This window comes from Lactuca sativa, chromosome 9, assembly GCF_002870075.4.
Source record: "Lactuca sativa cultivar Salinas chromosome 9, Lsat_Salinas_v11, whole genome shotgun sequence".
In the NCBI taxonomy this organism is placed as follows: domain Eukaryota; kingdom Viridiplantae; phylum Streptophyta; class Magnoliopsida; order Asterales; family Asteraceae; genus Lactuca; species Lactuca sativa.
The window spans coordinates 155,322,842-155,339,311 of record NC_056631.2 but is presented as its reverse complement, the minus strand read 5'-3'; the positions used below and the strand labels follow the sequence as shown (position 1 = coordinate 155,339,311).

General features: G+C 36.1%; 2 protein-coding genes across 3 annotated transcripts; one reads left to right on the top strand and one right to left on the bottom strand.

The window, feature by feature from the left end:
- The first annotated feature begins 944 nt into the window (after window positions 1-944).
- On the top strand, window positions 945-5,123 carry LOC111884527 (disease resistance protein At4g27190). Of its 2 annotated transcripts, XM_023880841.3 has the most exons (3): window positions 945-1,069; window positions 1,274-1,392; window positions 1,900-5,123. In XM_023880841.3, the coding sequence occupies exon 3, from the start codon at window positions 1,905-1,907 to the stop codon at window positions 4,782-4,784; it is 2,880 nt and encodes a 959-aa protein (XP_023736609.1). In that variant the 5' UTR covers window positions 945-1,069; window positions 1,274-1,392; window positions 1,900-1,904; the 3' UTR covers window positions 4,785-5,123. The 2 variants fall into 2 exon arrangements, with proteins under 2 accessions (XP_023736609.1, XP_023736610.1); XM_023880842.3 differs by lacking the exon at window positions 1,274-1,392 and having other exon boundaries at window positions 969-1,069.
- A 5,669-nt stretch (window positions 5,124-10,792) lies between these two features.
- On the bottom strand, window positions 10,793-13,823 carry LOC111884526 (zinc finger protein VAR3, chloroplastic). The gene is made up of 5 exons (XM_023880839.3): window positions 13,147-13,823; window positions 12,937-13,054; window positions 12,511-12,863; window positions 12,334-12,432; window positions 10,793-12,157 (listed from the first exon to the last, which is right to left on the bottom strand). Exons 1-5 carry the CDS (start codon window positions 13,743-13,745, stop codon window positions 11,170-11,172), a joined length of 2,157 nt encoding a protein of 718 aa, XP_023736607.1. The 5' UTR covers window positions 13,746-13,823; the 3' UTR covers window positions 10,793-11,169.
- Window positions 13,824-16,470: the final 2,647 nt, after the last annotated feature.

Genomic DNA, 16,470 nt, shown 5'->3' with positions numbered 1-16,470 from the left:
CAACATTTTTCTCTATTTAAATAATATTATTTTTAGGTAAAACAGGGATCAAATGCATAACAAAAACAAACAGTAGGGACCAAGTGTGTAACAAAAACAAACAATAGGGACCTCCCGAGTTAAAAAAATAAGTTAGGGATCAAACACGCAAATTACCCCAAACCATAGGGACCATTCGTGTAATTTACTCCATAAACAATTAGATCGGTTTACAATTATACAATTCGCGATAATTATACCAGTAACATTTTAGGTTTAACATTTTTGGTCTTAGTAAATTTTATGACATGTTTCCAAAATTTTATGACACTATTACTAAGACCGACTCCGATCCACTCTCCGCCATCAGCTGCATAAGTAGTCTCTGCTACCCTTTCCTAACTAGCCCGTGAATACTATTACATATTACTAAGACCAAATAATTTTTCGAATAAGAGGTCTTTCCATACAACAGTTGAACTCAGAAAAGAGCTGCGAAATGAGAAAAATAAAAAGACAACTAGGATGAAGATTATGTTTTATGTTTTTATTTTTGAAGATTCATGATTTTAATGTTTATGTATTTCCATTATAAAAAACCAAAAACATACGAAAAACAAGACAAAAACGGTTCATGACTTAAACGAAACCATATTGCTAAGATTTTTTGTACTTCTTGGCTTTTACACTAAAAAAAAATGCAAATGGATTTACATGCCTACAAAAGCAAACAAACCAAAACCAATTGCAAAAAAAAAAAAAAAAAAAAAAAAAAAAAATCAAATTCGTAAACTGGTTTCTACCAAACCGGTTACAATCTAGTTTCTACAGGTGTGGTTTTTTGCGGTTTGAACCAGTTTACAACCGAACAGAACAAACCGATTTTGACTTCCTTGATTCGATCCGAACCAGTTTTAAATCCGAACCGGTTTGTACACCCCTACCCCTCGCAGCGGAGCCGCCTAAATAGCGATTCATCACGTGTTTTGCACGGACCTTACGATCATTATTAATGGTTTACTTTGGCCTTCGGCAAGTTGACTCCGAATTTGATCATGAATTAAACTTTTGGCGATTGTTCAACTTCAAGGTAACAAACAATTATCATACCATGGATTTTAACTTAAATTCTGTTCAAACGAAGCCTTTGGTTTTCCAATTTTTGATTCTACCTTTGAGTATTCATCGTCACTTGTACAGTTGACTGTTAATTTTGAATTTTACTCCTTGAATTCATTCCAAGGATTATGCCTTTGATCTTATCCACTAAAACAATCGTACATTTCTGCGTCAGATACTTTCGATAATCAAAAGTAATTTTGCTGCGGATTGAACAACAAACTTATTTGAACTATCGTGCTATCGGTCGAAGAATTTACCTATAAAATTTTCAGATTCATACAGAGTTGAAACGTAAGTCCTTTGACCTCAAAAAGTGAACCTGCACTTTTTTTTCACTTCTTTATTTCCTTGTCTCCTTGCCTACAAATTTGTTGTGAGTTGTGTATTGACTTACACGCTTCCGCTATGTGATTCTCTGAGCACATTGAGAAAGGGGTGGAATCTCCTTTCCTTCATTGTATTCGGGATTAAGAAACGGGAATCTCCTTTCCTTGTCTGAAATTTCTCCTTTCTTTTTAAGATCTTCATTCTTAATGAAAAAGTTGAAGGGTTTGTCTTATCATCTGCTTCTTTTGTAAAAGGAAGTAGAATAACTTTTTAATGGCTCTAGATGAGCTGCACAAGAGTAGCAAACACATATTTTGAAAATTATTTTCCACCTTAGGTGATATGAATTGTGATTATCCTTTTGTTTGCTATGTATAAGAATTTGTAATTTGAAAATCAGGGTTATGGAGTCAGTGTACCATAAAACCAGATCGCTATAGTATCTTATTGTGCATTTTCTTTCATTTTCAGGGAGCATGGACATTGTTTCAAGTAGCTTAACGGCTGTTTCCTTGTTATTGTCACCTCTTGAGAAGCTTCTCTTCTATTCAAGAAATTTCAAAGAACGAGAAAGGACACTGCTTTGTGAAATGGAAGAGCTAATTAGTAAAGAAAACGATTTAAAAGCAGAAATAAGTATTGCTTTAGTGAACCAAAGAAAGAAGCTCAGAAGCGAGACACAATTGTGGCTTAAAAATGTTGAGAACCTCATAGCTGAGGTTAAGAACATAGAAACTGAAATCATCCAAAACAAGAGATGTATAAAAGAATGTTTCCCTAATTATCGTTCAAGATACAGACTAAGCAAAAAGATGATGAAAAGAATCAATGATATGCGTGAGCTTCATGCTAAAGGAGTATTCTCAAACGGGCTATTTGTTGATTCTTTTCCAAATCCTGGGAGAATCCTACCAACAAGTGGTTTAGTGGGTGATAAAACATTTCAAAGTGTTTCAAAGGTGATTTGGGAAGTATTAGGTGATGTAAATACTAGTAAGCTTGGTGTTCATGGAATGGGGGGTGTTGGCAAGACATCTGTTATGATGCATATTTATAACCAGCTAATCGATTGTAAGGTTTTTGATAAGGTGATTTGGGTTAATGTTTCAAAAACCCTTAATGTGGAGAAATTGCAACTTGATATTGCAAATGCTATCAATTTGGAACTCTCAGAAGAAGAAAATGTGATATGGAGATCAACAAGATTGCTTGAACATCTACAAGGGAAAAAGTTTGTTCTCATCTTAGATGACATGTGGCACCATTTCTCCTTAGAAGAGGTAGGCATCCCACATCCAACCACTGACAATGGTTGCAAATTTGTAATTATAACTCGCCTTATGGAAGTTTGTCGTGGAATGGAAACTCAAAGGGAAATCAAGGTTGAACTCTTGTCCAAAAACGAAGCATGGGATCTATTCACAACCAAATCAGGTCCAATTTGTGAAGAAATAGAATCTATTGCAAAATCAGTGTGTGAAAATTGTGGGAGATTGCCACTTGCAATCATCACAGTGGGACGTGCCATGAGGAAAATTGAAGATAAAAGACTTTGGAAGAATGCACTTGAAGAATTAGAGTCCTCAAGAGCAGAAATTTCAGGTATGGAAGAAGATGTGTTTGCTAGACTCAAGTTTAGTTATCTTCACTTAAAAGATGACCACATCCAAGCTTGTTTTCTGTATTGTGCATTGTACCCTGAAGATCATAAGATCAAAGCTTCTGAACTTATAGAGTACTGGATGGCAGAAGAGTTGATTACTGAAGTAGGTGATCGAGAAAAGGAAATCAACAAGGGTTACACAGTGCTAAAAAAGCTCAAAGATGCTTGCTTGTTGGAAGACATAGGATCCGATCATGTCAAGATGCATGATTTAGTAAGAGACATGGCTATCAGAATTGCTAGAGAAAGTCCAAGGTTGATTACTAAAGCTCAAATGAAATTAAACCGAATGAAAAGAGAATGGATTGAAAACGTTGAGTGGGTGTCTTTAATGGACAACAATATTACCATTTTTCCTGATAATCCCAACTGCCAAAAACTATCTACTTTGCTTCTTCAAAGAAACCCTCTTCCTGAAAAGATTCAAGATTCGTTCTTTATGAAGATGCAGTGTCTTAAAGCACTTGATCTCTCTGGAACTGGAATAAAATCACTACCAGAGTCTGTTTCAAGTTTATGTAATCTCCGTGCACTTTTTTTAAGCTTCAGTAAGATCAAGGAGCTTCCTTCATTAACCATGTTGAAGGAGTTAAGGGTGTTGGACTTATCACATAGCCGTTTGAGAAAGCTACCACATGATATAGAAAATTTAAACAATTTGAGGCGTTTAGATTTGTCTTACACTGAAAAACTACAAACATTCCCATCTGGTGCTATCCAAAAGCTTTCTTGTCTAGAAAACTTTTCCATGTTCAAAAGCAACTGGAGGTGGTCAGCAAATAGAGATGGATTTGAATCATTTGATGAAATTTCAAGATTGTCACGGTTGACCAGTCTTGGACTTTCCTTTGAGGACAAAACCAGCTTCATTGGCTATGTGAAATCCAAACAATGGTTGGTTCTTGAAAGTTATCATCTTGGAATAGGTCAGTTAAACATTTTGCTACCCACTGTTGAAGGAATGCGTAGCATTGAAATTCAAGATTGTAACCTTTGTCATCAAGACAAAATGATTGAGCTTCCAAACAATATCCAACAATTGGCACTCCACAGTTGTCATGATATTACTATTTTATCAGAGCTTTCCGACACAACCAACTTGGAAAATCTGAGACAATGTTACATCTCAAACTGTAATGGCATGGAGTTCATCACAAAAGCAGATAACTTTTTTCCAAATCTTGAACTACTTGTCCTACGAAAGCTGCCAAAGTTGAAAGCAATATGTAATGGTATTACATCGAGTCAGATTTTCACAAAGGTGAAGAGCCTACAGATCCACAGCTGCAATAGAATGAAGTCTTTGTTTTCATCTCATATGCTACAAGACTTCCAGAACCTTGAAGAGATTGAGGTGTGGAACTCAAGATTGATTGAAGAAATGGTGGAAGAAGAACAAAGTGGAGGGAATATCAGTAGCTTTTCAACAGTTTTACTTCCAAAGCTTCGCCGATTGTCCTTGTCCATGTTACCAGAATTGAAATACATCACAAGAAGGGTTTTGATTTGTGATTCTCTTGAAACAGTTGAGATTTGGGATTGTGAGGTTTTGAGGGCTCTTCCATTCTCTATTAGCTACTTGCCATCATCTCTTAAGAACATTAAGGGAAACATAAATTGGTGGGATCAGTTAGAATGGGATGACACTAGTTGCAAGAATCTTCTGCAACCATTCTTTGACCAAGGTACATAAATCTTCTGCAACTAACTAGTGACAACTTTCTGCATTAGTTGCAAGATCTGGACTTAATAGGGCGTTGAGAAGTCGGCTACATCACAAGACACAAATCTGCCAAAAAGGAGCAGACCTGACATTAGCAAGACAGGATGCTGAGAAATCATTGTGGAAAACAATGTCACCAATGTAGACCCTAGGAATGATTCATAGACATCTGAGGTGAGGTGAGGTGAGGTGAGGCTCATTACAAACAACAAACACAACAACTTGATGCTATGTTAAAATTATGTATCCATCTATATTTGTCTCTTATAGTAAACTATCTCATATTTCTAACTACCATGCTTGCTTTCATGAATATTGTTTAATCCCCACGTAGAGAGAAAGATTGTGACTTTAAATATATTTGTTGGCTTTGGTAAACTATATAACGAAATAGGATCTCACTCTAGGGATCGTGAGTAGTGGTATGGAATCGTGATGTATATTAGAAAAGACCTAAATATTACATATAGACAAAACTAGGTGCTAAACTAGGTGCTAAACTAGGAAAGTGCTAATTATATGGGAGACCCTTATACAAATGGAAACAAATACTAGCATAGATACAGGGTAACCTTGAGTGCATCCATGTCCATGACCATGTTCGTGATTATAAACAAATACTAGCATAGAAACGGGAATGACTGTTTTTTTCTCAATCTTTTTAATCTTGGTTCCATAGGAGCAAGTCAAAAAGTAGAACCATTTGTTATGTTTGAAATAAAGGGTGAAGGTGAATCGCAATAACTTTGTCACACCCCCAAACCAAGGATGACAGGAACGTTCGGGGGTGGAGGACTTCATGTATAGTATCATAACGAGTATAATAGTGATCAAAGTAAATACAACCATCATAAATATAACCGAGAAAGTTGCATGGTTACATGAGTTACATGTTTCAAAATCGATTACAATATAATGATAAAAGAGTTTGTCTGACGTCGTAGCGTTCCATCCTCAAAAGCTAGTAGTTACATGTTTTTATTGATTACCTAAGAATACAAGTAATTTTGAAAGAGTGTCAACAATTAAGTTGATGAATGCACAAGCTTTTGTATATAGAGTTGAAAACATTTTTTTGTAAATGTAGTGAATGTTCAAGAAAAATCCAATATTTTCCTTATAAAATGAGTTGTAGTCTTAAGACTCAAAGGCCGAAATATACAAGTATTTACCATACTTATGATAGTATATGCAATTTTAAATAAATAAAACCCTTTTGAACGTATGAATCCCTGTAAATTATATGTGTCGTTGTTTCTCTATGTGAGTTATTATAATCGTACAATTGACATAGTAAGCATGTTACGACGTACTTCGGGCGTCAGAATGTTTTGACATTTGTCACCCCAGACTTCTGGTCTAGCTGTTGCAAGCAGCTAAGGTGCGGGATTGTCAGTCCCAATATAGATTTATATACAAGTATCATGCTCCCCTACAGGAGATTATGGTTATAATACAGGACTTTAATCAGTAGTCTAAAGAATACAATGAAGTAATGTCTCACAAATTTGATTCAACGAGTTTACGTGTAGTGTTAATGAAAACCATTTTTGTGGTGTAATTGGAACATTCCTTAGTATGTTCGTAATATTAATGTCCCGTAAACTATACCTATTATAGTTTATCATACATGTTTGTAGTGAATGAAAACCCTTTTTGTAGAGTAAATGGAACCCCTCATAGTGAGATTGCAATGTAATAGATTATAAACTATACCTATTATAGTTTATCATAAATGTTTGTAGTGAATGAAAATCCTTATGAAGAATAACTATTTCTGTTTCATGAAATTAAACTCACAATAAATACATTCAAACACATAGTAATTTATTGCTATACACTTTGCCTAATATGTTACAAAGTGTTAATAAACTTGTAAGCTGTTTTTACTAGTTTTAACTTTCCTGTAACTGTTTTACAAATATTACAGAAATATCACTGTAAGTTGATAACTGAATCCGTAAACTTTGAGAGTTTAGGAAATGTGTCTAGTTTGTTCATAATTATTATTATTATTTTTAGTGGTCTCTAACTAGTGCGAAAATGTCCATATTCACAGACTGGTCCAAATTCGTTTCTAAAATGATAGACAGTTTTGTAAAAATCGCCATAAATTGTAGAAAAATCGTATGAATGTGTGCAAGTAGTCATTAGAAAGGTATAAAGCTAAACTATATGCATATTAAACAGTTTTGAAAAATATTAAGTTTAAGATGGTCAAACAGTTCGTGAATAGCACCTAACTTTTCTATTGAAGGCTGTTGGTTAAGTTATAATGTATTTTAGTGTTGTAACTTGTATTCTCCCCCCTTAATACTTGAAGAAAACATGAAAATATAGGGGTATGAACTCACATTGAGTGATTCCCTGAGGTGGAAGGTTGAAGAAGAGGGATTTTCAAGTCAAGAACACTTGAAGGATGCTTGAAGATTTGAAGATCCTAAGAACAGATACGTGAATATTTGTATGAATGATTCATGATCCGTGTGAAGAAATGTAGAGTATTTAGGAGTTGAATGAAGGAACTTACCTAGAATGGAGGAAATCTCTTGAATACTTTTGTCAAGAAGATCGTGACTGAGAAAGAGGGAGAGAGAAAAGTGTGTTTTTGGTGAAGGCAAATGAGAATTTGAAGGTTAGGAATAAGATCTCTTGGGTGGATTTGGTTAAGGAAATTCTGATGGAGTGTTGGGATGAGTTGAAAAAGGACAACGATTTGACTAGGTAAGGTGTGAATAGTGACATAAAGTGGGTGATTACTTTATGAATAAAATAATAAGTCTTAGACATTATTCATAAAAATGTGTTCTAACTCTTCAAGGTTGGAATAAAATAGGAGTTTAGAGGGTTCTAGTCATGAGAAATACGAGTTTGAGGGTATTCCTAACGTCAAATACTCCTAAAATTGCTAAAAGGTCCGAAATGGTCAAAAATCCGGAATGGGGTCCGGATGTCAGGAGCGTTTGTCCAAAGTCAGGAGCGTCGGGAGTGTCCAGAGTCAGGAGCGTTCGTCCAGAGTCAGGAGCGTCAGGAGTGTCCGGAGTCAGGAGCGTCCGTCCAGAGTCAGGAGCGTCAGGAGTGTCCGGAGTCAGGAGCGTCCGTCTGGAATCAGGAGCGTCAGGAGTGTCCGGAGTCAGGAGCGTCCGTCTGGAATCAGGAGGGTCAGGAGTGCCCGAGGTTAGGAGCGTCCGTCCGGAGTCAGGAGGGTCAGGAGTGTCCGGAGTCAGGAGCGTCCGTCCGGAATCAGGAGGGTCAGGAGTGTTCGGGGTCAGGAGCGTCCGTCCGGAGTAAGGAGTGTCCGGAGTTCAGGAGCGTCCGTTCGGAGTCAGGAGCGTCCGGAGTTTAGGAGCGTCCGTCCGGAGTCAGGAGTGTCTAGAGTGTCCGGAGTTTAGGAGCGTCAAGAGTGTCCGGAGTCAGGAGTGTTAGGAGTCAGGAGCGTCAAGAGTGTCCAGAGTTAGGAGCGTCTGTCTGGAATCAAGAGGGTGAGGAGTGTATGGGGTCAGGAGCGTCTGTCCGGAGTCAGGAGTGTTCCGGACCAAGAGGGTCCTTTTGGTTTTTCTCCTTTGGTTTTGAGTTGTTTTGAACAGAGGAAGGGGTTGGGATGATACAAATGTTTATAAAAATTTGAGAGAGATTTGGGAGACAAAGAGATATTTGGGAAAGATTTAGGAGAGAGAGAGATAAAGTGGGAGAGATTGAAAGAGACTTTGTTTGTGACATTTGTTAGTGTTTGGCCCCATAATGCAAGGTTTGTTAACCCCATTATGCATTGTTATGAGTGTTATTCACCCCCTAAGGGTATGTAATCGTGTTTTATCGAGTCGTTACATCACTCACCCTGATTAGGGTTTAGATTTTTCTGATCATTCAACACTTCCGAGTGATACTTTGTATTAAGATAGAGAGTAGTACATTAGTAAACATAGAGTAATTTTTAACATACAAGCACTAGTTGAGTTAATCAGTTTGACTTGTTGACTTTAACTTGACCGGAGATTGATGGTTGTCACAAACTTCAAGGTGTAATGGTCTGAAATTAGGGTTCTTACTTCGGACAAGATGAGGTTGCAATCAATGTTGTGATAAGAAAAGTGGAGATCAGTGTGTATTACGTTTGAATTTAGATTCAAGAAAAGTCCAACATGTAGTTAGTTTTCTTCTATGTTTGAATCCGTTAGATACTTGTAACATCCCGAAAATCATAGGGTAAAACTTTCATTTTTAATATAATCAAAATACCAATTATCTTTTACGCAAACATTTAAAAGTATATCATAATAGAATATTTATCAGAGTATAATCTCAAAATCACTAAGTTGTGGAAAAACATGGTTGTATGCGACGCGATTAAGTCGGGCCCTTCCCTTTTTGAACTGAAAGTACCTGAAACCATAAATAACAATTGTCAGCACAAAGGTTAGTGAGTTCCCCAAAATACCACATACCATACATAACATACATATCAAACAACTCATACATGCAATAGAAAGTGCTATGTGCCAACCATAGTCTTGCCATTATGCCACGAGTCGTATCATGGTCTTTCCTTGTCAGGTCGGGGGCCAAACACCCTGTGTCTCACAGACAAGTGCCAGGAGCCACCTCCTGGTCTTTCATGCAAGAATCATGAAGACAACTAGCATATAATCTACAACTAACTATCTATTTAACTGCCAGGGTCCAACCCTGGTCTTGCATTTGGATTTGCCAGGAGCCATCTCCGGGTCTTTCATACAAATGCCAAAGGCTACCCCTGGTCTTCCAATAACATAAGCTAATGGGTTAGCATTGGTGCCTTTGACCCATAGTACAATGATGAGACTCACCTTAGACAGCTGAAACCCGCAGATAATCTTTGACTGCAGATCCGCTAAAAGTCCATTGTACAACGGGCTTGTAATTTATGCTAATAGGTCTTATGTTCGAATCCTAAGAAAGCAGCCACATCAACGCCTAAGTGGCGCTTCGCCAGACCCCCAATGCCTATGTGGCACGACGCTAAATAAACCAAGGTTGTCAAGATCGAGATCATACCTAGAATCGTTTTTGGGTATGTGGTGCGACGCTAAATAAACCAAGGTTGTCAAGATCGGGATCCTACCTAGAATCGTTTTTGGGTTCGCAAGATCGGGATCCAGATCCTAAGATCCCACAAAATAAAATATAATTTTAATTTATAATATTTAATCATGAAAAATATTACAAACATTTAATTTTTGATTCAAAAGTTAAAAAAAACTCCAAAATATTAGTCATAAGTCACAATAAAAAATGATAAATGGTAGATTGGTAAATGATAAAAAACATAAAATGGTAAAAAAAAAAAATCATTTGCAAAAAATAAATAAATAAATAAATAATCAAGGGAATATGGGATTGGATCGGATCTCGATCTTACGATCCTACTTGCAATCCTACTTTAAATACGATCCTTTTACGATCCGAATTGTTTTTTTATAGGTAGGATCGTACGATCCTACAATCAGGATCACGATTTTGACAACCATAAAATAAATCATTAAGTTTTCAAAAACAAACTTCCCCACCAAGATCCCGATCGTGATATTAAGATCTTACAAGCAAAAAAACAATCTTGATTATCTGAAGTAAAATCCATATTGGGATCTGACTAAGATCCTTAAGATCTTAATACAATCCGATGCCACCTTTTTAGTCTTTAATATAGACGATACTCAAAAATCATCATCAACTTAAAATCGAGAAGGTCGCAAGAAGTCTCTTAGCACATCATAATTTAATCTGTTTATTTGAATTAGGCCAAACATTGTTATTTCCTCTATGATGTCATTTCTTTAGTTGTACATAAATACATTGATGTTGTTTCATATTTTGCTTAGGATGTTTTCTTTCAAATTTGTGAGGTTTCCTGACAACTAAAAGTATGATTCATGTTTAAAAAATTCAACCTTACAATCACAATCTCACAAAATATAAAACGTTCTTAGATGACATCTAGATTTTGATAACTTTGCTCCCCACTTTAACATATTTAAAATCCACCCTTGCAATTATTCTGTTACAATAAGAACCTAAAACCTCCACATATCAGTAACATTATTTCCTTCAAATACCTATATATTTATTTCACGTTTCATAATAATACAAACGAAAAAACTCACCAATCTTACAAGTTGTCACTTTTCATCAAAACTCAACTTTTTACCCCAAACAAAAAATCTCACATAGTAAGAAATCAAAAAATCAACCTCTGATTTTGGTCTTTTAACCCCGAAACTCGTTCTCCTTTTCTCCACCTATCTATAACCTCTCATTTCTTAGACCTATAAATGGAGAAACCAAACCACATGGGATTTGTGATACATAAAAACATCACTCACCTAACATTCACCCTCGGCCTACTAAATCTTTCATGATCCATATAACTGTCCCCAGAATCCCTCCGATTCTTCTGTTTATCACCACCAAAGTTTTCTGTTCTTCGGCTCTTAAAATCCCGTGACCCACCACCCTCATTTCCATGCCCATCTCGCCTTGATCCCGCAATTTTGGAAAAAGGACTTTGTCTTCTTCTATCAGGAATTGCTTTTCTTCCTCTTGATCTATCATCTCTCTCATTCAAAAACTCATCTTTCCCTTTTCGATAATCATTTGACCTTGTATTTCTCCCTCCCTTATTGCGTTTAGGTGGGAAATCATCATCACTCAAGTCTTCATCACCGGAACTAAGATCGGAATCTTTACGTCTACTTCCGCGTCCAGAATTAGCAACATGACTAGATTTCCAGTTTCGATGAACCGGAAGATCTTCATCGGAATTGAAATCCACCCCATCATGTTTCCGATTCCGATTCCGATTATGATTCCGGTTGCCGTCGCTATCTTCGGGATCGGAATCGGAATCAACGTCAAGGTCGGAAAAGTTAACCAAAGGACCGTTGGGTAACCGGTTAGTATCCAACTCGTAATTATTGACATCATCGTCTTCCTCGTCATCGAAATCATCAAATCCGACTCCCGGCCTCTTGGGACTGGAATCCGCGTATTCCGATTCCGGAGGCCTTAAAGGCCGCCTGTTCTGGAATGAAGTGTCACGCGACCGTGTCATATATTCTTCATCTAGTTTTCGGGAATCTGCATATTCAAAAGCAGAAACTTCAGCTCCATCTGATTCATTTTCATCAAAATCAAAGTTCCATGCATCCGAGACTTCTTTTCGTGAAGGAGTGTTGTTGTCCATTTTTGCCCTTGGCCCGGGCCCACGTTCCCTTTCTTGCATTTGATTTTCTGTAAATTCATCTTTTGGCCGCTTGCATTCACAGTGGAAACACGCCATATTCCTCCTGTAGTTCAAGAACTGACACCTGGAAAATAGAACAAATCGTGAAAAAAAGTGAATTGATTATATCAGTGTATAGCTTAAAACTGTTGCATAAACTGAGAAAAAGGTGAAACATTGTTTACATAAATACACATATAATCCTATTTTCAATGTCCATAAAAAAGCATAATTTGAAAACAGGGGAAGAATGCAACATACTCAGGACATTCCCATTCGCCTGGAAGCAGTTGTCTCTTTGGACGCTTTGCATCACACTGTAAACACACAGTGTTCTTTGCAAAATTCATGAAGTCACACCTGAAATGTACATTTTTCAAAATACAATATCATAATAACAAAAAAGACTGAAAGTACAATGATATAAAATGCACTTACTTTGGACAAAGCCAATCGCCTTTTTTCATCTCAACATCATCACGCCCCACTCGTTTTCTAGGAGGAGGAGGTGTTTGCTTCACCTTAGGAGGAGGCCTTTTGATGATAGGTGGTGGAAGATTTGGATCTATTGGGATTCCACTCAATTTCACCACTTCATGAAGCAGTTTTCTAATAGCCATCTTCACTTTTTTCTTCTTTAAAAGTGAGTCATTCACAACTGATCCATTTACAGGATCAAATCCATATGTCATCAAAACACGCATAATGTCAATGGTTCTTGCCTCATCTTCTTTATTTGTTAGCAAATATGCACGTTCACAAGAACTCCTTAAGCTACATGAACTACAAACCTGAAATACAAATAATCACATTGCTATTATAGGTAAAAAAAAAAAAAAGTATGTTGTATTGTATATAACTTACATCTCCTTCATCAAGATGAACATGTTTCCTCAACAACTTTGCAGAGAAGACGACCTTCTTGTCTGCACTAGGGCATCCATACCCAACTAAAAGTTGTATATCTTGTCTTGGTAATGATCTGAAATAAATTTCCACCTTAAAATCTCAAATGTAAATGGAAAAAATGAAAACAAGTTTCGTATACAGAAATGGCATAGAACCCTAACTGACCTCAAGATATCAAACCTATCTTTGCCAAAATTAAGACCAGCAGTCTGAACAGTCTTCCAATCTCTAGTGAAATCAAAACCTTCCTCCATTACCTCCGCCATAAAGCCACCATCAGCATCAGCATCACCAAACCCTGAATCCGAAATCATTTTATCTTCGTCTTTTCTTCGACAATCAAAATAGTTCTGCTGAACTAACCTCTCCATCAATTCAATCCACTCCGGCCATGGATGGACCAATTCCACTCCTCTGGTCATTAACCCTTTCTCCTTAACCCCAGAAACGGTAACATCGTCGGCGTGTTTCGCAGTCTCTTCATGTTCGATAATGGGTTGCTTTTCTTTCTTGGATTCACGCCAAGATCGGATTCGTTGTAGGGTTTCGTCTTTTTCGGAACGTTCTTTCTCAATGGCATCTATTTGATCGAATACAAAGCTCATGCGCGCAGAGAGGGAAGTTGGTTTTGGATTTGTTTGGTCTGGAGTGGGTGTGCTGGAGGAGAAGGGCTTCAAAATCAGTTGACTGATGAAAATGGTTTTGTGGAGACAAGGGTTTCGAGGAAAGAGGCGTCGGAAATAGATGAGGTGAGATAAACCCATTTCATTCGTCGGAAATGAAAGGTTAAACCTCCATCGGCGATGATGGTGAAGAAGCTTAAACCCCCGAGCCTGAAAGTTGTATAGCAGGCCAGCAGGGGGCAGGGGCCACCCGCCAGACCAGAGGTGTTGTTCATTTGATTGATGGGCTTTGGTTTGTAGCCCAATGTGAAATATCCCAAAACAGTTTGGTCAAGCCCAACCCAATATTATTTAGATTATGTGGTTGACATGAACAATTCATTGGATTTTTTTTTTGGGAAAAGATTTTTTTTAAGATCTTGATTTAGACCAATTCAGTCTTGTAATCTTTTTGTTTGCTTTTTCACTTCAATTTTCGGTTTTTTCAGTTTTGATTTTGGGTCAACTTTTTAGTTCAGATTCATAAAGAGTTGTTTAGATAGATTGTAAATAGGAGCTGGTTGATTTCATAAATGTCGAGTTAGGTTGGAGTTTGGGGATTTCATAAATGGCCAAATAGGAGTGTGAGCATTTGGACCATTTTATCCTTGTGAAAATATTATAAAAAGATGATGGTTGAGATAGTGTTATCACACTCAAAAGAAAAGAGTTTAATTCAAAATAATGGTTCCAATGGTGTATGACTATATGTGTTTAGCAAACTCCCATCAATGGATCGATAATTTAACAGACTTCTGAGTTGGTTGAAATGAGTTTTAGGTTGCAAAAAACATAAAAATTGTGGTTTTTTGTTTATGAGTGAAGGTAATTCTAAGCTTTCATGTCACGATACTCTCTTATATCTGGCGGTTTAGACTGTTAGGACTATCAGTCTAAATGTGCATGTCTATTTGGGTTATCAACAATGTTTTAAACAAAATTTAACCAATTTGAAGTACTCTAGAAAGATTAATGTTTTGTTATAATTTTAATATCATTTGCACTAAGTGGCAGAAGGTATGTGTCTCAGGGTCTCAGGCCACTACTCAAATTCGTCTTTGAAAAGTAATTTTTTTTTTGTACTATTGTGCAACTACAAAAACTATTATGCAACTACTATTAGGTCCAACATAAATAAATATTGAAATTTTTTTTGTGTCACTGCTGTTGAAAGTTTCTGATTTCGTCATTGTTTGCACTCATATATTTAGACATATCTTGCTATAAGATAATTAACGAATTGCAATATTGATATTGAAAAAGTCAATGCCATAAATTATTTGTCCAAAAATTTTACAAAATTGTTGTGCCTAAAACTTTTTATGGGAATTAAGGTTAGGGTGAAACTTTTTACCGGAATTAAGGTTAGAGATTGTAATGATAGAATATAAACTTTGAACAATGCTTACTTGCACTTATTTGTGTGAACAATATGTGAATAAAAAGGCTTACTTACACTTGTTGGTGTGAACGATATGTGAATAAAAAGGCTTAAGTAGGAAAAAAATCAATAAACTTGAATTTTAGATATAAGTCATGGACATGGTTGGAAATATGCAAATGTGGTATGTAGTTGTTTCTACAGGGATATCAATAAACTATTACAATTTGTTTGGTGAAAATCTATTTAACCAACCAAAAACCTTTTATAAAATATTGTATATTTTTAAGTCACATTCAAGGTTGTTAATTTAAAGTGAATTTATTTTAAGAGAAGATATATCATGTATTTTTTCTTCGACATTTGTCTAAGTTCTAAAATTATGTGTATTTTTTATAAAATACCATATTTTTCATATCTTGAAAATATGTTTGGTTTTTTTTGAAACAACGAGAATATTTTAAGCGATTAGCAATGAACTAGCGTCAAAATAAAAATTACAAAGACATAGTAGCTCAGGTCATGATGTGCAACCAACCAACCTAGTTCAACTTACAATTTTTACTCATATTAAAAGTTCATAAAAAAGACCAAGAAACTATGTCATAAAAATTAGTCGAGCATCCATATTTAACCGTTCCAAACACAAGATAATTGTGAAACTTACAAACTACCCAAAAATATAGTAATGATCACAACGTAAAACCTCTAGGAAAGTGTTGACATGGATGAGTATTCTCACTCAAATATCAAACCACAATCTAGTACTTTCCCATTACCAACTTTGATCTCATAAAAGTCAGAAAGGTCGGAACCTCTCTATAGAAGATTTTGCATACAAATAGCTATGTTCGCCTAAGGCCCTTTTTCTTGTAATTATATATTATAAGAAACTAATAAAAATTATAATATAAGAAAATAATGTATTTAAATATCCAAGTACTAAATATTACCTTGTAAGCACGTTGCATATAAGCTTTGACAAAGTTATATTTCAAGAGATTGCATTACGCCTCAAGATTCTTGGCTTTGGGGTAAGACATGTGTATATTGTAATACCCACGTTAGTGCCTATTTGAAATCATACTTATGAAATTCTTTTGTTAAGGCTTTCCAAAAATATTCAAAAATTAGGTTTGTGGAAAATTACATTGGTCCCAAAATAGTAAACTTAGTTAAAGTTGAAAACTATCGATGTTGTTAACAATGTACATATCAAAACAAGATTCAAGTTTACCACACAATTTGTGGCCTTCTAAAAGTCCAGGCTAATCCTTAACCCAAACTAGGTTCTGCAATCTGAATGCACATCAAAATAAGTTAGACAATAGAATTGTCTAGTGAGCTACTTGAGGTTGATTCATTTAGTGTAACATCCGGTTTTCCAGGTATATTATTCTTAATATTTAATTTAAAGATTTTGGAGGGACTCGACAAATTGGTGCC